Source organism: Tauraco erythrolophus, chromosome 11, assembly GCF_009769465.1.
Source record: "Tauraco erythrolophus isolate bTauEry1 chromosome 11, bTauEry1.pri, whole genome shotgun sequence".
In the NCBI taxonomy this organism is placed as follows: Eukaryota; Metazoa; Chordata; class Aves; order Musophagiformes; family Musophagidae; genus Tauraco; species Tauraco erythrolophus.
This window is the reverse complement of record NC_141475.1, coordinates 16,202,970-16,224,658: the sequence shown is the minus strand read 5'-3', so window position 1 is coordinate 16,224,658 and position 21,689 is coordinate 16,202,970. Positions and strand designations below refer to the sequence as shown.

The 21,689-nt window shown below is 55.6% G+C and overlaps 1 protein-coding gene across 1 annotated transcript in view; it reads left to right on the top strand.

The window, feature by feature from the left end:
• Positions 1 to 21,689, top strand: part of LOC104371950 (IgGFc-binding protein-like) — an 80,212-nt gene that overhangs the window by 1,722 nt on the left and 56,801 nt on the right. The window contains exons 4-38 of the mRNA XM_086618619.1: positions 491 to 747; positions 851 to 981; positions 1,384 to 1,467; positions 1,702 to 1,782; positions 1,951 to 2,034; positions 2,539 to 2,631; positions 2,933 to 3,016; positions 3,318 to 3,401; positions 3,523 to 3,606; positions 3,908 to 3,991; positions 4,286 to 4,369; positions 4,668 to 4,751; positions 5,054 to 5,146; positions 5,452 to 5,544; positions 5,807 to 5,838; positions 5,907 to 6,148; positions 6,244 to 6,527; positions 6,637 to 6,914; positions 7,208 to 7,806; positions 8,185 to 8,749; positions 8,901 to 9,100; positions 9,202 to 9,582; positions 10,835 to 11,121; positions 11,791 to 12,062; positions 12,320 to 12,403; positions 12,594 to 12,743; positions 13,357 to 13,613; positions 13,717 to 13,801; positions 15,405 to 15,497; positions 18,317 to 18,409; positions 18,772 to 19,013; positions 19,109 to 19,392; positions 19,502 to 19,779; positions 20,073 to 20,671; positions 21,050 to 21,614. Coding sequence (XP_086474745.1) covers positions 491 to 747; positions 851 to 981; positions 1,384 to 1,467; positions 1,702 to 1,782; positions 1,951 to 2,034; positions 2,539 to 2,631; positions 2,933 to 3,016; positions 3,318 to 3,401; positions 3,523 to 3,606; positions 3,908 to 3,991; positions 4,286 to 4,369; positions 4,668 to 4,751; positions 5,054 to 5,146; positions 5,452 to 5,544; positions 5,807 to 5,838; positions 5,907 to 6,148; positions 6,244 to 6,527; positions 6,637 to 6,914; positions 7,208 to 7,806; positions 8,185 to 8,749; positions 8,901 to 9,100; positions 9,202 to 9,582; positions 10,835 to 11,121; positions 11,791 to 12,062; positions 12,320 to 12,403; positions 12,594 to 12,743; positions 13,357 to 13,613; positions 13,717 to 13,801; positions 15,405 to 15,497; positions 18,317 to 18,409; positions 18,772 to 19,013; positions 19,109 to 19,392; positions 19,502 to 19,779; positions 20,073 to 20,671; positions 21,050 to 21,614 — 7,290 coding nt within the window. The remainder of the gene's footprint in view (positions 1 to 490; positions 748 to 850; positions 982 to 1,383; positions 1,468 to 1,701; positions 1,783 to 1,950; positions 2,035 to 2,538; positions 2,632 to 2,932; positions 3,017 to 3,317; positions 3,402 to 3,522; positions 3,607 to 3,907; positions 3,992 to 4,285; positions 4,370 to 4,667; positions 4,752 to 5,053; positions 5,147 to 5,451; positions 5,545 to 5,806; positions 5,839 to 5,906; positions 6,149 to 6,243; positions 6,528 to 6,636; positions 6,915 to 7,207; positions 7,807 to 8,184; positions 8,750 to 8,900; positions 9,101 to 9,201; positions 9,583 to 10,834; positions 11,122 to 11,790; positions 12,063 to 12,319; positions 12,404 to 12,593; positions 12,744 to 13,356; positions 13,614 to 13,716; positions 13,802 to 15,404; positions 15,498 to 18,316; positions 18,410 to 18,771; positions 19,014 to 19,108; positions 19,393 to 19,501; positions 19,780 to 20,072; positions 20,672 to 21,049; positions 21,615 to 21,689) is intronic.

The following is a 21,689-nucleotide window of genomic DNA, read 5'->3' as shown; positions in this document are numbered from 1 at the left end:
TGTGACAGTCTCCCCCAGAGCCAGAGCCTTTCTTTAGGAAGCTTTCCAGCCGTGGGAATCAGTCTGTGGTACCCTCAGGGCAGGCGAGGACCTGCCACACGAGGGGGAAAGAAAGGCAAAGCCTGATGACCCAGCTTTCTCAAGGGAACAGGAAGGGGTCTGTTCTTTTTGGAGACGTTGGCTTCTCCAGAAGCCAATGATGAGTGGGCCCCAAAGCTGCAGAGCCATGCGAGGATTGTGGCGATGCTTTGGAGGTGGTGCCATTGCCCAGTCTGAGCCACACAGCTGCCGGGGCCCAGAGAGCACGGTTCATAGGTGGACTCAGGGCTGGAGAGGGTTGTAGCTAGCGAAGGACCTGTGTTTGCTCTCTCCTCCTTTTGCCTGCCTTGAACTGCAGCAGCGGGTACTGCCCGGACTGTGCTTGGGTTGTCCCTGGGTGCTTTGTCTAGACTTGATGGTGCGCGACAGTGTGGCTCACGCTTTGTTTCAGACGGCTACTACATCTACCTGCAAGGGAGCAATGCTCTCCCCGGCTTTGTGGCTCACCTGGTCAGTCCAGAGTGCAGTTTGGAAGGACCGCACTGCTTCCGCTTCTGGTATCACATGTACGGAGCGGCTGAAACAATGGCCCTGCGGGTGTACGTGGCTAAGGGCGAAGACCTAGTGCTGGTCTGGAGCAGTGTTGGGAACCACGGGGACAGGTGGAACTTGGGAGAGATCACACTGCACAGCACAGAAGACATGCAGGTAAGGGCACAGGCTCTCACTGCCGTCTGAGATGAACCGTGCTTTCTAACAGCACTTCACACGTGTGGCTGGAGCTAATGCTGGGAACCGTCCCTTCCTTTAGATCGTCCTGGAGGGAGAATGGGGTGAAGACATCCGGAGCGACGTAGCATTGGATGATCTGTCCATTGAAAAAGGATCCTGTGCAGGTACAAGGCTCGGCTTGGGGAAGGGCAGCTTGAGAGATGCCACCGAGTGAGGTGGCAATCTGTGCTACAGGCACGAGCACAGGTTGTCCTTGCAGTAGGACAGTGATGTCCTCCCTGTAGGCCAGTGATGCAGCCTGTGCCCAAGCAGGCTTTCCTCTCGGCGACTGGAGCGCTGGCACTGCCTGCAGTCACTATTTAGTTTGTGTATTACAAGGCCCACAGGCACGATATTGAGCATAGCTACTGAAGTGCCTAATCTGCTTTTGTCAACCAGCTATGCTGCTGGCAGACCCCTTGAGTGCCAGGGCTCTTTCTGAGATGACACTCTGCGATCCCTGCCCTGGGCCTTTCTGGTCATGGTGTTGGGGTGTTTGGGAAGGGTGAAGAAGCTGCCTGGGACAAAACTCCCATGTAGGCACAGATCTCCTCTAACTGCCTCTTGTGCTAGGTCCATCAACCACAGAATCAGTGACCACATTGCCAGATGCCACTACGGAGCCTTTGCATACGTCAAGACCCACACCAAGCTCAGGTACCCTCATGCTCCCTCCCCATCTTGTACTGCTTGTGAGAAGCGTTCAGTTAAATTCCTTTGAGGCTCATGGCCAAGGGATAGAGTTGCTGTAGTGAAGGAGCTGCGTCTCTCCATTGATCACCCAGCAATGCTGTTCAGGGAGGGGGTGATGTTTGGGAAGGGTGCAACATCCCCGTTTGGGAATAAGTCCCCATTATGAAACCCTCCTCCTCTCTTTCGCTGTACGTCCAGCAGCTCCTACAACCTCAGCCTCCTTGACAGACACCTCAACGCGACCTCCACATACATCACCAGCACCTGGGACAAGCACAGGTACTGTTGTCTCCCATCCATGATTTTACTGTCTGCGCTAGGCACTCAGCTCGTGCACTTCCACTTGGTTGGCCATCCTCTCCTGGCTGTGAGCATGCCAAGGATGTAGCTGCCTGGGACAAAATTCCCTTTTTGGTGCAGATCTCCTCTAAGTCTCTCTTGTCCTAGGTCCACCAACCACAGAGCGTGGGACCACTTTGACAAACACGGCAACACAGCCTTCACATTCACCAAGACCCACACCGAGCTCAGGTACTGCCACATCCTATACTCATCTTCTAGTGCTTGTGTAAGTGTTCAGTTAGTTTTCTTTGAGGCTTCTGCCCGAGGGATAGAGTTGCTGTAGTGAAGGAGCTGCGGTGGCAATCTGTGCTACAGGCACGAGCACAGGTTGTCCTTGCAGTAGGACAGTGATGTCCTCCCTGTAGGCCAGTGATGCAGCCTGTGCCCAAGCAGGCTTTCCTCTCGGCGACTGGAGCGCTGGCACTGCCTGCAGTCACTATTTAGTTTGTGTATTACAAGGCCCACAGGCAAGATATTGAGCATAGCTACTGAAGTGCCTAATCTGCTTTTGTCACCCAGCTATGCTGCTGGCAGACCCCTTGAGTGCCAGGGCTCTTTCTGAGATGACACTCTGCGATCCCTGCCCTGGGCCTTTCTGGTCACGGTGTTGGGGTGTTTGGGAAGGGTGAAGAAGCTGCCTGGGACAAAACTCCTATGTTGTTGCAGATCTCCTCTAACTGCCTCTTGTGCTAGGTCCATCAACGCCAGAACCTACAATCCACTCGCCAGACACTACAACACAGGCTCTGCACACACCATCACCACCAGGACCCTCACCAAGTACAGGTACTGCCACATCCCTTCCCCATCTTGTACTGCTTGTGTAAGTGTTCAGTTAGTTTTCTTTGAGGCTCATGGCCAAGGGATAGAGTTGCTCTAGTGAAGGAGCCGCGTCTCTCCATTGATCACCCAGCAATGCTGTTGAGAGAGTAATTGAGTGCAGAAATCTAAGCTGAGGAGTCCCTGTGCAATCCCTGTCCTGGGCCTCTCTCGTCACAATGCTCGAGTGTTTCGGAAGTGTGAATCAGCTGCCTGTGACAAAACTTTCATGTTGGTGCCGATCTCCTCTAACCCTCTCTTATGTCAGGTCCACCAGCCACAGAACCAGAGACCACCTTGCCAAGCACCACAACACAACCTTCACATACACCGAGACCCTCACCAAGTACAGGTACTGCCACATCCCATCCCCATCTAATGCTGCTTGTGTAAGTGTTCAGTTAGTTTTTTTCGAAGCTCATGGCCAAGGGATAGAGATGCTGTAGTGAAGGAGCTGCGTGTCTCCTTTGCTCACCCAGCAATGCTGTTCAGGGACCACTTGAGTGCAGAAATCTCAGCTGAGGAGTCCCTGTACAATCCCTAACCTGGTCCTCTCTGGTCACAATGTTGGGGTGTTTGGGAAGTGTGGATCAGCTGCCTGGGACTAAATTTCCGTGTTAGTGCAGACCTTATCTAACTCTCTCTTGTGTTAGGTCCACCAGCCACAGATCCAGGGACCACCTTGCTAACCACCACAACACGACCTTCGCATACACCAACACCCACACCGAGCTCAGGTACTCTCATGCTCCCTCCCAATCTTCCACTGCTCGTTGGAAGTGCTCAGCTAGCTAACTATCTGCCTGGGACAAAACTCCCATGTTGGTGCAGATCTCCTCTAACTCTCTCTTGTGCTAGGTCCACCAGCCACAGAACTTGGGACCACTTTGCCAAACACTGCAACGCAACCTTCGTATACACCAAGACCCACACCGAGCTCAGGTACTCTCCTGCTCCTTCCCCATCTTCTACTGCTTGTAGCACCTGGTCATTTCACTTCCTCCAAGGCCCTCGACCAAAGGATGGAGTCAATGTAGTGAAGGGGCTGTGCCTCTCTTTCTACCTCACAACACTGTTGATGGGAAAAGACCTAAGTGCTGGAGATTTTGCTGAGGAGTCACTGTGCAATCCCTGCCGCGGGCCTCTGTGGTAACAGTGTTGGGTGTTTGGGAAGTGTGAACCAGCTGCCTGGGATAAAATTCCCTTTTTGGTGCCGATCTCCTCTAACTCTCTCTTGTGCTAGGTCCACCAACCACAGGATATGGGACCACCTTGCCAAGCACCACAACACAGCCTTCACATACGCCAACACCCACACCGAGCTCAGGTACTGCAACATCCCATCCCCATCTAATACTGCTTGTGTAGGTCTTCAGTTAGTTTTTTTCGAAGCTCATAGCCAAGAGATAGAGTTGCTGTAGTGAAGGAGCCACGTGTCTCCTTCTCTCCCAACAATGCTGTTCGGGGAGTATTTGAGGGTAGAAATTTCAGCTCAGGAGTCCTTGTGCAATTCCTGAGCCTCTCTGGTCACAATGTTGGGGTGTTTCGGAACTGTGGACCAGCTACCTGGGACAAAACTCCTATGTTGGCACGGATCTCGTCTAACTCTCTCTTGTGTTAGGTCCACCAACCACAGAACTTGGGACCACCTTGCCAAACACCACAACCCAGCCATTGTATACACCTGGAACCACACTGAGCTCAGGTACTCTCATGCTCCATCCCCATCTTCTACCACTTGTTGTAAGTGTTCAGTTAGTTTTCTTTGAAACTCATGGCTGAGGGATAGAGATGCTGTAGTGAAGGAGCTGCCTCTCTGCATTGATCACCCAGCAATGCTGTTCAGGGAGCACTTGAGTGCAGAAATCTCAAAGCAGGAGTCCCTGTGCAATCTCTGCCTGGGCCTCTCTGGTCACGGTTTGGGTGTTTGGAAGGGTGACTCAGATACGTGGGAGAAAACTCCCATGTTGGTGCAGATCTTCTCTAACTCGTTCTTGTGCTAGATCCATCAACATCAGAACCAGGGACCACCTTGCCAAACACCACAACGCAGCCTTCGCATACGCTAAGACCCACACCAAGCTCAGGTACTGCCACATCCCATCTCCTTCTTGTACTGCTTGTGGGAAGTGTTCTATTAGTTTTGTTTGAGGCTCATGGCCAAGGGATAGAGTTGCTCTAGTGAAGGAGCCGCGTCTCTCCATTGATCACCCAGCCATGCTGTTCAGAGAGTAATTGAGTACAGAAATCTAAGCTGAGGAGTCCCTGTGCAATCCCTGCCCTGGGCCTCTCTGGTCATAATGCTGGGGTGTTTCGGAAGTGTGGACCAACTGCCTGGGACAAAACTCCTATTTTGGCGCGGACGTACTCTAACTCCCTCTTGTGCTAGGTCCATCAACACCAGAACCCACAATCCACTCGCCAGACACTACAACACAGGCTCTGCACACACCATCGCCACCAAGGCCCTCACCAAGCACAGGTACTGCCACATCCTATCCCCATCTTGTACTGCTTGTGTAAGTGTTCAATTAGTTTTCTTTGAGGCTCATGGCCAAGCGATAGAGTTGCTGTAGTGAAGGAGCTGCGTGTCTCCTTCTATCTCCCAACAATGCTGTTCAGAGAGCAGTTGAGTGCAGAAATCTCAGCTGTGGAGTCACTATGCGATTCTTGCCCTGGGTGTCTGTGGTCACGCTGTTGGCGTGTCTGAGAAGGGTGGACCAGGTATCTCAAACTAATCTCCATCTTGATACTGACCTTTTCTAACTCTGCTCTGTCTCTCTGTAGCTCCACTTCCTTCAACACCCTCAACCCCTTTGTCGGACACCACGACACAGCCGCCACACACTCCACCAACAACCACTCCTGGGGCGACCTCAGGTACTGCTATAATTGGTAGCATTTTCAGTCATCTTCAAAACCCATAGTAGATACATGGTGCATTAGCATTGCAGGGCTGTTATTTGCTTTGTGTCACTATCATGCCATATTGAGACAAACATTGAGCGCTCTTCCCTTCCTGAGGGTTTGAGTGGGGCAATTCAGCTTCTAGCATGTAGGTGTTCTAGGAGGTTTGAACTGGATGCCTGGAAAAAATTATCCTGTCATCTCCACTAACTCTCTCTCTTCATAAATGCGGTAGACCAGCCACGGGGCTGATGTTCTTTGTGCAGGGTGGGCTGGGGAGCAGAGGCATCAGGAGGTGCTTAACTGAACGTTTCCTCTGGTCTTTCCACTGCCAGGGACCTGCGTGGTGGAAGGAGACCCTCACTACCACACGTTCGACAATCAGCTACACCACTTCATGGGCACCTGCACCTACACCCTCTCCAAGCTGTGCGAGAGCAACAGCTCGCTGCCCTACTTCAACGTGGAAGCGGCCAATGAGCACAGGGGAGGAAACACTCGCGTGTCCTATGTCCGATACGTGGATGTCGATGTGGCTGGCCAGCGGATAAGGCTGGGGAAGGGCGGAGTGGTGACGGTAAGCACCAGAGGGAGAGGTGGAGGGGCTGTGCGAGAGGAGAGAGCTGCGCCAAATGGGTTGCTCCAACCCTGTCTTGGTTTGTGTCCTTCCAGGTCAATGGAGTGGCAGAGGTCCTGCCCTGCTCCCCATCCGCAGGCGTGCAGGTCTCGTCCAGTGGGTTCTACACAGTGGTCACAACAGACTTTGGCTTGAGAGTGAAGTTTGATGGGAACCATCGCGTGGAGGTGACGCTTCCGAGCAGCTTTGGGCAGAAGGTTTGTGGCATGTGTGGGAACTACAACGGGATGGCAGCAGACGACTTCCTGAACCCGGAAGGGGTGCTGGAGCCAGACTCCACCAGCCTGGGCAACAGCTGGCAGGTGACCAACGACAGCAGGTGCGTGTGGCCCTCCAGCAGGACTGGGGACGCGTCAGGCAAGGGGAGGGGGAGGCACCAGGAGAAGCCCACGGATGACCCAGCGGCCTTTCTCCCTGTCTTTCCACAGCTGCTCAGCCGGACCACTGCCCACCCCAGCCTGCAATGAGACCGACAAGCAAGTCATTGCCAGCAGCCGCTTCTGTGGGCTCCTCACTGACACCAGCGGCCCGTTCCAGATGTGCCACGCTCTGCTGAGCCCCAGCGGTTACTTCGACACCTGCTTTTATGACCTGTGTGAGCTGGGGCTGGACCAGGAGGCCCTGTGCAAGAGCTTGCAGTCCTACGCGGATGCCTGCCAGTCGCTTGGTGTCAAGATCCCTGTGTGGAGGAACGCAACCTTCTGCCGTAAGTCCACACACAGTGCCGCGGATCGTTACCCTCGGGAAAACGCAGAACAGGAATGGAAGAGCGGGGTGGGGAATGAGAAATATTTTTGCTACGTGCCGTGGGGATCTACAGGTAGTCGTCAGTCTTAGAGGCACCATTTCCTCTTTCATTTGGTCGGCTATGACGTAGAATACCCATGGAGCCAAGCAGACCGCAGAGACAATAGAGACTTTTAAATTTTCAAAGGGGAAAGGACAGCACATAGAAGTGTCGCATTTTCCAAGTAATGGCCATGTCTTCTGTCTCGGCAGCCATCGCCTGTCCGGCCAACAGCCACTACGAGCCCTGTGCTGCAGCCTGCCCTGCCACCTGTGTTGACCCGATGGCTCCTGCTACCTGCAGCCTGCCGTGCGTGGAGGGATGCGTGTGCGACAGCGGTTACCTGCTCTACAACGACCAATGCGTGCCCAGCCAGCAGTGCGGGTGCTGGCACAACGGGCAGCACTACCCCGTGGGCTCGGAGTTCTGGACGGACAACACCTGCTCCTCAAAGTGCCGGTGTCCCGCGCGGGGAAGCAAAGTCCAGTGCTCCGATGCCTCATGCCCTGCGGGCCAGTACTGCGGGGTGCAGGACGGGAAACCCGAGTGCCTCAAAGAATCCTACGGCATCTGCCACGTCCACGGTGACCCTCACTACAACACCTTTGACAAGGTGACGCACAACTTCATGGGCAACTGCACCTACACCCTGGCCAAAGTGTGCTCCAACACCACCTCCCTGCCCTACTTCAACGTTGAGGCCAAGAACGAGCATCGTGGCAGCACCAGAGTGTCCTATGTGCGCGAAGTCCTGGTTGAGGTGTACGGGGAGCGCGTTGTCATTGTCAAGAAGGAGCGGAGCCAAGTGCTGGTAGGCAGTGGGGCTGGCCCAAGCGTGGCGTGGCTGTGAGGCAAGGCGGGCGTTTTCTTGGATGTCTGGCACGTGCCGGACATCCCTGTTGTCCCAGGCCCGGGTGGGTTCCCCTGAAGCCACTGGGTTGCTTTGCTTTTCCTTTCCGGAGGGGTTGGAGGAGGGAGAGGCAAACGTGGAACGTGGCCCGTGCTGAACAGGGTCGCCTGCAGAGTGCCGAACAGAGACGTGGCTCTGCAAGGCACAGGGGCGTCTGGGTGCCAGGGCACCGTGGGCAGCGTTTTGCCGTGCCCGGCCTGGCAGCTGCTTTGCCTGGGGCAGGAGACCCCTGGGAGAGCAGGGACAAGGCCAGGGTCCATTGCGGTGTGTCTGCCCTAGGTGAACGGTTTGCGCCAGACCTTGCCGGTGAGCGCAGCGGGAGGTGCCATCACGGTGAGCAGGAGCGGCCGCTACATCGTCCTGGAGACAGACTTCAAGCTCAGAGTGTCCTACGACACTGACCACTCGGTGGAGGTGAAGGTGCCCACCGCCTACTTCAACCTGACCTGTGGCATGTGCGGGAACTTCAACAACCGGAGAGAGGACGATTACATGATGCCCAACGGGCAGCAAGCCGCAGACTCCAATGCGCTGGGGGAGAGCTGGCAGGTCCCAGACAGCGACGCCTCTTGCGGCGTGCCCGTCCCCTCCCCACCCTGCAGTGCAGAAGAGGAGAAGCTCTACCGATCGGACCAGTTCTGTGGCACGCTGACTGCCAGGCCCGGCTCTTTTGAGAAGTGCCACGCCGTGATCAACCCCCAGAGCTACTTTGAGACCTGTTTCTATGACCTTTGTGCCCTGAATGGTGGCCAGGAGGTCCTGTGCGCTGCTCTGGAGGCCTACGCTGACGCATGCCAGGCAGCCGGCGTGACTCTTCTTCCCTGGAGGAATGCCACCTTCTGCCGTGAGTACCTGCCTCGCAGTTGCCAGAAGGGAAGAGTGTTGCTCCCCATGCCCAGAGCCTCTGGCCAGAGCAAGTCTTTGGTCTTCCCCTTCCCAGAAGGTCGTCCTTCCTTGAAGGCTCGCCTCTCCTAATCGCCCCCTTCCCATTGCAGCCGTGCTGTGCCCCACCAACAGCTACTATGACCCTTGCATGAGCGGCTGCCCTGCCACCTGTCTTGACCGACAAGCCCCACAGAACTGCTCCGAGCCCTGCATGGAGGGCTGTGCATGTACCTCTGGCTTCCTCCTCAGCGGAGACACCTGTGTGCCCGAGGCCCACTGTGGCTGCCTCTTTGAGGGCAACTACTACAGCGTGAGTGAAAACCCCGCCCTGGCTTGCACCCCTCCCAGGGCATTCCCTTGCCTCTCCCTTCCTGCCTCGTACGCTGACGCTCGGTGTCTCTCTGCCTGCAGGAAGGCGAGTACTCTGTGAGTGAGAACTGCACTCGCCGGTGCCGCTGTGAAGGCAACGGCCAGATGGTTTGTTCTGCCTTGTCCTGTGGTGAGGACGAGGTCTGCAAGATCCAGAACGGCCAGAGGGGCTGTTACGCAGCCAGCACTGCTCTCTGCCACATCTACGGCGACCCGCATTACAGCACCTTCGATGGGAAGCTTCACCACTTCCAGGGCTCCTGCAACTACACAGTGGTGACGGGCTGCGACAACGCCTCCCTTGGGTTCAGTGTCACCACCCGCAACGAACATCGTGGCAGCCAGAGCTGGACAGCTCTGAACTCCGTGGCACTGTCCGTGGAAGGCCTCCACATTGCACTGCGCAAGAACAAGGCAGTCTACGTAAGCCCCTCATTTTTACACCCGGGAGCAACAGATGCCCTGGGCACCATTAACTACTGCTCAGTCCCCGGCAAGAGCTCGGTATTTCTCTGAGCCTGTTGGCGTGCTCACCGAAGAGCACGGCGAGGCTCTGAGCAGGCCAGGTCAGGCTGATGGCGCGGCAGCAGGTTTTCGGCTTGTTCTCCCGAGCTTTCGGTGTGCCGTATGCAGGGTAGCAGCTGTTCTCGTAGCCTGGGCAGGGTTTCTCGTGCAATCCGAGAATTGTGTGGTGCCGTCGACACGCTGGAAGGGAGGGATGCCATCCAGAGGGACCTCGACAGGCTGGAGAGGTGGGCCCGTACCAACCTCATGAAGTTTAACCAGGCCAAATGCAAGGTCCTACATCTGGGTCGTGGCAATCCCAGGCATAAATACAGACTGGGTGGTGAATGGATCGACAGCAGCCCTGAGGAGAAGGACTTGGGAGTACTGGTGGACGAGAAGCTCAATATGAGCCGGCAATGTGCTCTTGCGGCCCAGAAGGCCAACCGCGTCCTGGGCTGCATCAAGAGGAGCGTGGCCAGCAGGTCGAGGGAGGTGATTCTCCCCCTCTACTCTGCCCTCGTGAGACCTCACTTGGAGTACTGCGTCCAGTTCTGGAGTCCCCAACATAAGAAGGACATGGACCAGTTGGAGAGGGTCCAGAGGAGGGCCACGAAGATGATAAGAGGGCTGGAGCACCTTTCCTATGAGGACAGGCTGAAAGAGTTGGGGCTGTTCAGCCTGGAGAAGAGGAGGCTCCGGGGTGACCTTATAGCGGTCTTCCAGTACCTCAAGGGGGCCTACAGGAAAGATGGGGAGAGGCTGTTCAGGAGGGCCAGTTATGATAGGACAAGGGGTAACGGTTTTAAAATAGAGGGAGGTAGGTTCAGGTTGGATATTAGGAAAAAATTTTTTACCATGAGAGTGGTAGAACACTGGAACAGGTTGCCCAGAGAGGTGGTGGATGCTCCATCCCTGGAGACGTTCAAGGCCAGGTTGGACAAGGCCCTGAGCAACCTGATCTAGTTGGAGATATCCCTGTTCCTTGCAGGGGGGTTGGACTAGATGACCTTTGAAGGTCCCTTCCAGCCCTAACCATTCTATGATTCTATGATTCTATGATCCGTGCTTCTGACTCGCTGGGCCCTGGCACCATCGCAGTGAAGAACAGTGACCTCTCAGTGGAGGGCATCTCTTTACGCTTCTGTCTCCCTCTCTGCCCCTTATTCAGATCAACGGTGCTCTGGCCTCCCTGCCTGCTTCTCCTGCCCCCGGTGTGAACGTTTCCCTGAGCGGCTCCTACGTGCGGGTTTCTACCAAGCTGGGCCTGCAGCTGCAGTTCAATGGGGACCATGAGCTCCTGGTGAGGGTGTCTGAGAAGCACAAGGGCAAGCTGTGTGGGCTGTGTGGGACGTACACGGGGAGCCAGCAGGACGACTTCACGCGGCCCGACGGGGTTGTCGTGCCCGACTTCAATGACTTTGGAGCCAGCTGGCTGGTGCCGGATGATGAGTGGCCGTGAGTCCTTGTTCCGTTGCGTAGATGACGGACAAAAGGGAGCGCGGGATTGGGGAGCTGTGCGGGGCACAAGAAGGGAGGGTTGGTAATGGCAGGCATGGGGCAAGGCAGAGGAGGCAGGCATTTGTGGGAACACGTGTGAGAGCACGTAGAGGCTCTGCAGCAGCAGACGTATGGTCCGTGCGTCTCACCTCTCTGCTCCACGCACCAGTGGGATGCGCTGTCTGCAACTGGGTGCCAGACGTGTGGCCGTGCCCCTTTGCCGTCAAGGCTGGCTTGCTTGGGGCAGTGTCAGGGTGCACGGTGCTCTCTCCCCATAGACGCTCTGCTCTGGAGTCCTTGGTGACCTCTGTGCAGGGCCCTGCCATCCCATTCCACACGCTGCATCTCACTGTTCCTGACCCCGGAGAGAGTGGGCCGGGGCCTCGGCACGATGCTTTTCCTGAGCCGTTGCGATCGCAACTGCCTCGGCCATTTGTTTCTGTCCTTCTGACACCACGGAGGGGAATGGCGACTGTGGGCCATGATGCCCACCATTTGCAGGTGCCTTGTCTCAGCGAGGGATCTGGACTCCAGAGGCTGAGCTTTTGGCTGGGAAGGAGGTCAGGGAACGGTGTGGCTGGGGTCCACAGGCTGCTGTGAGCTCAGGACTCTCTGTCTGCTTTGTAGGTGTGACCCAACGCTCAGCCCGCCTGCGTCCTGCTCCCCCGAGGAGGAGGAGGCCGCTAACGAGCAGTGTGCAACCCTCACGCAACTTGGTGGCCCGTTCCAGCCATGCCATGCAGTGCTGCCACCCCAGACGTACTTTGAGAGCTGTGTCTATGACCAGTGTGCCACGGGTGGCAGCACGGAGCAGCTCTGCAATGACCTGGGGGCCTATGCCGCAGCCTGTGCTGAGGCAGGCGTCACCCTGGGAGACTGGAGCGCTGGCACGGGCTGTGGTAAGTGTTTGGTTGGTCTCCTTTGTGGCCTAAATTCAAGGAACGGTGGAGGTTTCTCTTGTGTTGCCTAACCACTCTGGTGGGCCAGCCCTTGGGTGAAGAGACTCTTTGTGTCAGGGATGCCGTGGAATTCCTGTCCTGCACTGCTTTTTTCATGGTGGGGGGACGTTTGGGAAGGGTGCAACAACCCCATTTGGGAATAAGTCCCCATTATGATACACATCTTCTCCTCCTCTGTTTCGCTCTACGTCCAGCAGCTCCTACCACCTCAGCCCCCTTGCCAGACACCTCAACGCGACCTCCACATACAACAACATCGCCGGCACCTGGGACAAGCACAGGTACTGTTGTCTCCCATCCATGTTTTTTACTGGCTCTGCTAGGCACTCAGCTCGTGCACTTTCACTTGGCTGGCCATCCTCTCCTGGCCGTGAGCATGCCAGGGATGTAGGTGTGCCCTGTGGGACACGGGGAAAAGGTGGCCCCACCCTCACTCTAGAAACTCTGCTTCCCTTTCTGCACCATATCCAGCTCCCTCAATGGACTGCGATTTCACCTGCACGTTCGACCACGACTTCTGTGAGTGGGTCCAGGCGGATTACAGCAGCATTGACTGGATAAGGCACAAGGGTCCAACGCCCACGCAAAATACCGGCCCCTCCTCTGACCACACGACAGGAGGTAAGAACAGCAAGCAGTACAGAGCGGTCCTTCAGGCAGAGAAGTGTCCCTGGGAAGATGACAGCAAACCTCTTGTCACAGCAAATACAGGCCACGTGTTTCCTGGCCTTGATCCAGAGCCGTTTGTGACAGTCTCCCCCAGAGCCAGAGCCTTTCTTTAGGAAGCTTTCCAGCCGTGGGAATCAGTCTGTGGTACCCTCAGGGCAGGCGAGGACCTGCCACACGAGGGGGAAAGAAAGGCAAAGCCTGATGACCCAGCTTTCTCAAGGGAACAGGAAGGGGTCTGTTCTTTTGGAGACGTTGGCTTCTCCAGAAGCCAATGATGAGTGGGCCCCAAAGCTGCAGAGCCATGCGAGGATTGTGGCGATGCTTTGGAGGTGGTGCCATTGCCCAGTCTGAGCCACACAGCTGCCGTGGCCCAGAGAGCACGGTTCATAGGTGGACTCAGGGCTGGAGAGGGTTGTAGCTAGCGAAGGACCTGTGTTTGCTCTCTCCTCCTTTTGCCTGCCTTGAACTGCAGCAGCGGGTACTGCCCGGACTGTGCTTGGGTTGTCCCTGGGTGCTTTGTCTAGACTTGATGGTGCGCGACAGTGTGGCTCACGCTTTGTTTCAGACGGCTACTACATCTACCTGCAAGGGAGCAATGCTCTCCCCGGCTTTGTGGCTCACCTGGTCAGTCCAGAGTGCAGTTTGGAAGGACCGCACTGCTTCCGCTTCTGGTATCACATGTACGGAGCGGCTGAAACAATGGCCCTGCGGGTGTACGTGGCTAAGGGCGAAGACCTAGTGCTGGTCTGGAGCAGTGTTGGGAACCACGGGGACAGGTGGAACTTGGGAGAGATCACACTGCACAGCACAGAAGACATGCAGGTAAGGGCACAGGCTCTCACTGCCGTCTGAGATGAACCGTGCTTTCTAACAGCACTTCACACGTGTGGCTGGAGCTAATGCTGGGAACCGTCCCTTCCTTTAGATCGTCCTGGAGGGAGAATGGGGTGAAGACATCCGGAGCGACGTAGCATTGGATGATCTGTCCATTGAAAAAGGATCCTGTGCAGGTACAAGGCTCGGCTTGGGGAAGGGCAGCTTGAGAGATGCCACCGAGTGAGGTGGCAATCTGTGCTACAGGCACGAGCACAGGTTGTCCTTGCAGTAGGACAGTGATGTCCTCCCTGTAGGCCAGTGATGCAGCCTGTGCCCAAGCAGGCTTTCCTCTCGGCGACTGGAGCGCTGGCACTGCCTGCAGTCACTATTTAGTTTGTGTATTACAAGGCCCACAGGCACGATATTGAGCATAGCTACTGAAGTGCCTAATCTGCTTTTGTCAACCAGCTATGCTGCTGGCAGACCCCTTGAGTGCCAGGGCTCTTTCTGAGATGACACTCTGCGATCCCTGCCCTGGGCCTTTCTGGTCATGGTGTTGGGGTGTTTGGGAAGGGTGAAGAAGCTGCCTGGGACAAAACTCCCATGTAGGCACAGATCTCCTCTAACTGCCTCTTGTGCTAGGTCCATCAACCACAGAATCAGTGACCACATTGCCAGATGCCACTACGGAGCCTTTGCATACGTCAAGACCCACACCAAGCTCAGGTACCCTCATGCTCCCTCCCCATCTTGTACTGCTTGTGAGAAGCGTTCAGTTAAATTCCTTTGAGGCTCATGGCCAAGGGATAGAGTTGCTGTAGTGAAGGAGCTGCGTCTCTCCATTGATCACCCAGCAATGCTGTTCAGGGAGGGGGTGATGTTTGGGAAGGGTGCAACATCCCCGTTTGGGAATAAGTCCCCATTATGAAACCCTCCTCCTCTCTTTCGCTGTACGTCCAGCAGCTCCTACAACCTCAGCCTCCTTGACAGACACCTCAACGCGACCTCCACATACATCACCAGCACCTGGGACAAGCACAGGTACTGTTGTCTCCCATCCATGATTTTACTGTCTGCGCTAGGCACTCAGCTCGTGCACTTCCACTTGGTTGGCCATCCTCTCCTGGCTGTGAGCATGCCAAGGATGTAGCTGCCTGGGACAAAATTCCCTTTTTGGTGCAGATCTCCTCTAAGTCTCTCTTGTCCTAGGTCCACCAACCACAGAGCGTGGGACCACTTTGACAAACACGGCAACACAGCCTTCACATTCACCAAGACCCACACCGAGCTCAGGTACTGCCACATCCTATACTCATCTTCTAGTGCTTGTGTAAGTGTTCAGTTAGTTTTCTTTGAGGCTTCTGCCCGAGGGATAGAGTTGCTGTAGTGAAGGAGCTGCGGTGGCAATCTGTGCTACAGGCACGAGCACAGGTTGTCCTTGCAGTAGGACAGTGATGTCCTCCCTGTAGGCCAGTGATGCAGCCTGTGCCCAAGCAGGCTTTCCTCTCGGCGACTGGAGCGCTGGCACTGCCTGCAGTCACTATTTAGTTTGTGTATTACAAGGCCCACAGGCAAGATATTGAGCATAGCTACTGAAGTGCCTAATCTGCTTTTGTCACCCAGCTATGCTGCTGGCAGACCCCTTGAGTGCCAGGGCTCTTTCTGAGATGACACTCTGCGATCCCTGCCCTGGGCCTTTCTGGTCACGGTGTTGGGGTGTTTGGGAAGGGTGAAGAAGCTGCCTGGGACAAAACTCCTATGTTGTTGCAGATCTCCTCTAACTGCCTCTTGTGCTAGGTCCATCAACGCCAGAACCTACAATCCACTCGCCAGACACTACAACACAGGCTCTGCACACACCATCACCACCAGGACCCTCACCAAGTACAGGTACTGCCACATCCCTTCCCCATCTTGTACTGCTTGTGTAAGTGTTCAGTTAGTTTTCTTTGAGGCTCATGGCCAAGGGATAGAGTTGCTCTAGTGAAGGAGCCGCGTCTCTCCATTGATCACCCAGCAATGCTGTTGAGAGAGTAATTGAGTGCAGAAATCTAAGCTGAGGAGTCCCTGTGCAATCCCTGTCCTGGGCCTCTCTCGTCACAATGCTCGAGTGTTTCGGAAGTGTGAATCAGCTGCCTGTGACAAAACTTTCATGTTGGTGCCGATCTCCTCTAACCCTCTCTTATGTCAGGTCCACCAGCCACAGAACCAGAGACCACCTTGCCAAGCACCACAACACAACCTTCACATACACCGAGACCCTCACCAAGTACAGGTACTGCCACATCCCATCCCCATCTAATGCTGCTTGTGTAAGTGTTCAGTTAGTTTTTTTCGAAGCTCATGGCCAAGGGATAGAGATGCTGTAGTGAAGGAGCTGCGTGTCTCCTTTGCTCACCCAGCAATGCTGTTCAGGGACCACTTGAGTGCAGAAATCTCAGCTGAGGAGTCCCTGTACAATCCCTAACCTGGTCCTCTCTGGTCACAATGTTGGGGTGTTGGGAAGTGTGGATCAGCTGCCTGGGACTAAATTTCCGTGTTAGTGCAGACCTTATCTAACTCTCTCTTGTGTTAGGTCCACCAGCCACAGATCCAGGGACCACCTTGCTAACCACCACAACACGACCTTCGCATACACCAACACCCACACCGAGCTCAGGTACTCTCATGCTCCCTCCCAATCTTCCACTGCTCGTTGGAAGTGCTCAGCTAGCTAACTATCTGCCTGGGACAAAACTCCCATGTTGGTGCAGATCTCCTCTAACTCTCTCTTGTGCTAGGTCCACCAGCCACAGAACTTGGGACCACTTTGCCAAACACTGCAACGCAACCTTCGTATACACCAAGACCCACACCGAGCTCAGGTACTCTCATGCTCCTTCCCCATCTTCTACTGCTTGTAGCACCTGGTCATTTCACTTCCTCCAAGGCCCTCGACCAAAGGATGGAGTCAATGTAGTGAAGGGGCTGTGCCTCTCTTTCTACCTCACAACACTGTTGATGGGAAAAGACCTAAGTGCTGGAGATTTTGCTGAGGAGTCACTGTGCAATCCCTGCCGCGGGCCTCTGTGGTAACAGTGTTGGGTGTTTGGGAAGTGTGAACCAGCTGCCTGGGATAAAATTCCCTTTTTGGTGCCGATCTCCTCTAACTCTCTCTTGTGCTAGGTCCACCAACCACAGGATATGGGACCACCTTGCCAAGCACCACAACACAGCCTTCACATACGCCAACACCCACACCGAGCTCAGGTACTGCAACATCCCATCCCCATCTAATACTGCTTGTGTAGGTCTTCAGTTAGTTTTTTTCGAAGCTCATAGCCAAGAGATAGAGTTGCTGTAGTGAAGGAGCCACGTGTCTCCTTCTCTCCCAACAATGCTGTTCGGGGAGTATTTGAGGGTAGAAATTTCAGCTCAGGAGTCCTTGTGCAATTCCTGAGCCTCTCTGGTCACAATGTTGGGGTGTTTCGGAACTGTGGACCAGCTACCTGGGACAAAACTCCTATGTTGGCACGGATCTCGTCTAACTCTCTCTTGTGTTAGGTCCACCAACCACAGAACTTGGGACCACCTTGCCAAACACCACAACCCAGCCATTGTATACACCTGGAACCACACTGAGCTCAGGTACTCTCATGCTCCATCCCCATCTTCTACCACTTGTTGTAAGTGTTCAGTTAGTTTTCTTTGAAACTCATGGCTGAGGGATAGAGATGCTGTAGTGAAGGAGCTGCCTCTCTGCATTGATCACCCAGCAATGCTGTTCAGGGAGCACTTGAGTGCAGAAATCTCAAAGCAGGAGTCCCTGTGCAATCTCTGCCTGGGCCTCTCTGGTCACGGTTTGGGTGTTTGGAAGGGTGACTCAGATACGTGGGAGAAAACTCCCATGTTGGTGCAGATCTTCTCTAACTCGTTCTTGTGCTAGATCCATCAACATCAGAACCAGGGACCACCTTGCCAAACACCACAACGCAGCCTTCGCATACGCTAAGACCCACACCAAGCTCAGGTACTGCCACATCCCATCTCCTTCTTGTACTGCTTGTGGGAAGTGTTCTATTAGTTTTGTTTGAGGCTCATGGCCAAGGGATAGAGTTGCTCTAGTGAAGGAGCCGCGTCTCTCCATTGATCACCCAGCCATGCTGTTCAGAGAGTAATTGAGTACAGAAATCTAAGCTGAGGAGTCCCTGTGCAATCCCTGCCCTGGGCCTCTCTGGTCATAATGCTGGGGTGTTTCGGAAGTGTGGACCAACTGCCTGGGACAAAACTCCTATTTTGGCGCGGACGTACTCTAACTCCCTCTTGTGCTAGGTCCATCAACACCAGAACCCACAATCCACTCGCCAGACACTACAACACAGGCTCTGCACACACCATCGCCACCAAGGCCCTCACCAAGCACAGGTACTGCCACATCCTATCCCCATCTTGTACTGCTTGTGTAAGTGTTCAATTAGTTTTCTTTGAGGCTCATGGCCAAGCGATAGAGTTGCTGTAGTGAAGGAGCTGCGTGTCTCCTTCTATCTCCCAACAATGCTGTTCAGAGAGCAGTTGAGTGCAGAAATCTCAGCTGTGGAGTCACTATGCGATTCTTGCCCTGGGTGTCTGTGGTCACGCTGTTGGCGTGTCTGAGAAGGGTGGACCAGGTATCTCAAACTAATCTCCATCTTGATACTGACCTTTTCTAACTCTGCTCTGTCTCTCTGTAGCTCCACTTCCTTCAACACCCTCAACCCCTTTGTCGGACACCACGACACAGCCGCCACACACTCCACCAACAACCACTCCTGGGGCGACCTCAGGTACTGCTATAATTGGTAGCATTTTCAGTCATCTTCAAAACCCATAGTAGATACATGGTGCATTAGCATTGCAGGGCTGTTATTTGCTTTGTGTCACTATCATGCCATATTGAGACAAACATTGAGCGCTCTTCCCTTCCTGAGGGTTTGAGTGGGGCAATTCAGCTTCTAGCATGTAGGTGTTCTAGGAGGTTTGAACTGGATGCCTGGAAAAAATTATCCTGTCATCTCCACTAACTCTCTCTCTTCATAAATGCGGTAGACCAGCCACGGGGCTGATGTTCTTTGTGCAGGGTGGGCTGGGGAGCAGAGGCATCAGGAGGTGCTTAACTGAACGTTTCCTCTGGTCTTTCCACTGCCAGGGACCTGCGTGGTGGAAGGAGACCCTCACTACCACACGTTCGACAATCAGCTACACCACTTCATGGGCACCTGCACCTACACCCTCTCCAAGCTGTGCGAGAGCAACAGCTCGCTGCCCTACTTCAACGTGGAAGCGGCCAATGAGCACAGGGGAGGAAACACTCGCGTGTCCTATGTCCGATACGTGGATGTCGATGTGGCTGGCCAGCGGATAAGGCTGGGGAAGGGCGGAGTGGTGACGGTAAGCACCAGAGGGAGAGGTGGAGGGGCTGTGCGAGAGGAGAGAGCTGCGCCAAATGGGTTGCTCCAACCCTGTCTTGGTTTGTGTCCTTCCAGGTCAATGGAGTGGCAGAGGTCCTGCCCTGCTCCCCATCCGCAGGCGTGCAGGTCTCGTCCAGTGGGTTCTACACAGTGGTCACAACAGACTTTGGCTTGAGAGTGAAGTTTGATGGGAACCATCGCGTGGAGGTGACGCTTCCGAGCAGCTTTGGGCAGAAGGTTTGTGGCATGTGTGGGAACTACAACGGGATGGCAGCAGACGACTTCCTGAACCCGGAAGGGGTGCTGGAGCCAGACTCCACCAGCCTGGGCAACAGCTGGCAGGTGACCAACGACAGCAGGTGCGTGTGGCCCTCCAGCAGGACTGGGGACGCGTCAGGCAAGGGGAGGGGGAGGCACCAGGAGAAGCCCACGGATGACCCAGCGGCCTTTCTCCCTGTCTTTCCACAGCTGCTCAGCCGGACCACTGCCCACCCCAGCCTGCAATGAGACCGACAAGCAAGTCATTGCCAGCAGCCGCTTCTGTGGGCTCCTCACTGACACCAGCGGCCCGTTCCAGATGTGCCACGCTCTGCTGAGCCCCAGCGGTTACTTCGACACCTGCTTTTATGACCTGTGTGAGCTGGGGCTGGACCAGGAGGCCCTGTGCAAGAGCTTGCAGTCCTACGCGGATGCCTGCCAGTCGCTTGGTGTCAAGATCCCTGTGTGGAGGAACGCAACCTTCTGCCGTAAGTCCACACACAGTGCCGCGGATCGTTACCCTCGGGAAAACGCAGAACAGGAATGGAAGAGCGGGGTGGGGAATGAGAAATATTTTTGCTACGTGCCGTGGGGATCTACAGGTAGTCGTCAGTCTTAGAGGCACCATTTCCTCTTTCATTTGGTCGGCTATGACGTAGAATACCCATGGAGCCAAGCAGACCGCAGAGACAATAGAGACTTTTAAATTTTCAAAGGGGAAAGGACAGCACATAGAAGTGTCGCATTTTCCAAGTAATGGCCATGTCTTCTGTCTCGGCAGCCATCGCCTGTCCGGCCAACAGCCACTACGAGCCCTGTGCTGCAGCCTGCCCTGCCACCTGTGTTGACCCGATGGCTCCTGCTACCTGCAGCCTGCCGTGCGTGGAGGGATGCGTGTGCGACAGCGGTTACCTGCTCTACAACGACCAATGCGTGCCCAGCCAGCAGTGCGGGTGCTGGCACAACGGGCAGCACTACCCCGTGGGCTCGGAGTTCTGGACGGACAACACCTGCTCCTCAAAGTGCCGGTGTCCCGCGCGGGGAAGCAAAGTCCAGTGCTCCGATGCCTCATGCCCTGCGGGCCAGTACTGCGGGGTGCAGGACGGGAAACCCGAGTGCCTCAAAGAATCCTACGGCATCTGCCACGTCCACGGTGACCCTCACTACAACACCTTTGACAAGGTGACGCACAACTTCATGGGCAACTGCACCTACACCCTGGCCAAAGTGTGCTCCAACACCACCTCCCTGCCCTACTTCAACGTTGAGGCCAAGAACGAGCATCGTGGCAGCACCAGAGTGTCCTATGTGCGCGAAGTCCTGGTTGAGGTGTACGGGGAGCGCGTTGTCATTGTCAAGAAGGAGCGGAGCCAAGTGCTGGTAGGCAGTGGGGCTGGCCCAAGCGTGGCGTGGCTGTGAGGCAAGGCGGGCGTTTTCTTGGATGTCTGGCACGTGCCGGACATCCCTGTTGTCCCAGGCCCGGGTGGGTTCCCCTGAAGCCACTGGGTTGCTTTGCTTTTCCTTTCCGGAGGGGTTGGAGGAGGGAGAGGCAAACGTGGAACGTGGCCCGTGCTGAACAGGGTCGCCTGCAGAGTGCCGAACAGAGACGTGGCTCTGCAAGGCACAGGGGCGTCTGGGTGCCAGGGCACCGTGGGCAGCGTTTTGCCGTGCCCGGCCTGGCAGCTGCTTTGCCTGGGGCAGGAGACCCCTGGGAGAGCAGGGACAAGGCCAGGGTCCATTGCGGTGTGTCTGCCCTAGGTGAACGGTTTGCGCCAGACCTTGCCGGTGAGCGCAGCGGGAGGTGCCATCACGGTGAGCAGGAGCGGCCGCTACATCGTCCTGGAGACAGACTTCAAGCTCAGAGTGTCCTACGACACTGACCACTCGGTGGAGGTGAAGGTGCCCACCGCCTACTTCAACCTGACCTGTGGCATGTGCGGGAACTTCAACAACCGGAGAGAGGACGATTACATGATGCCCAACGGGCAGCAAGCCGCAGACTCCAATGCGCTGGGGGAGAGCTGGCAGGTCCCAGACAGCGACGCCTCTTGCGGCGTGCCCGTCCCCTCCCCACCCTGCAGTGCAGAAGAGGAGAAGCTCTACCGATCGGACCAGTTCTGTGGCACGCTGACTGCCAGGCCCGGCTCTTTTGAGAAGTGCCACGCCGTGATCAACCCCCAGAGCTACTTTGAGACCTGTTTCTATGACCTTTGTGCCCTGAATGGTGGCCAGGAGGTCCTGTGCGCTGCTCTGGAGGCCTACGCTGACGCATGCCAGGCAGCCGGCGTGACTCTTCTTCCCTGGAGGAATGCCACCTTCTGCCGTGAGTACCTGCCTCGCAGTTGCCAGAAGGGAAGAGTGTTGCTCCCCATGCCCAGAGCCTCTGGCCAGAGCAAGT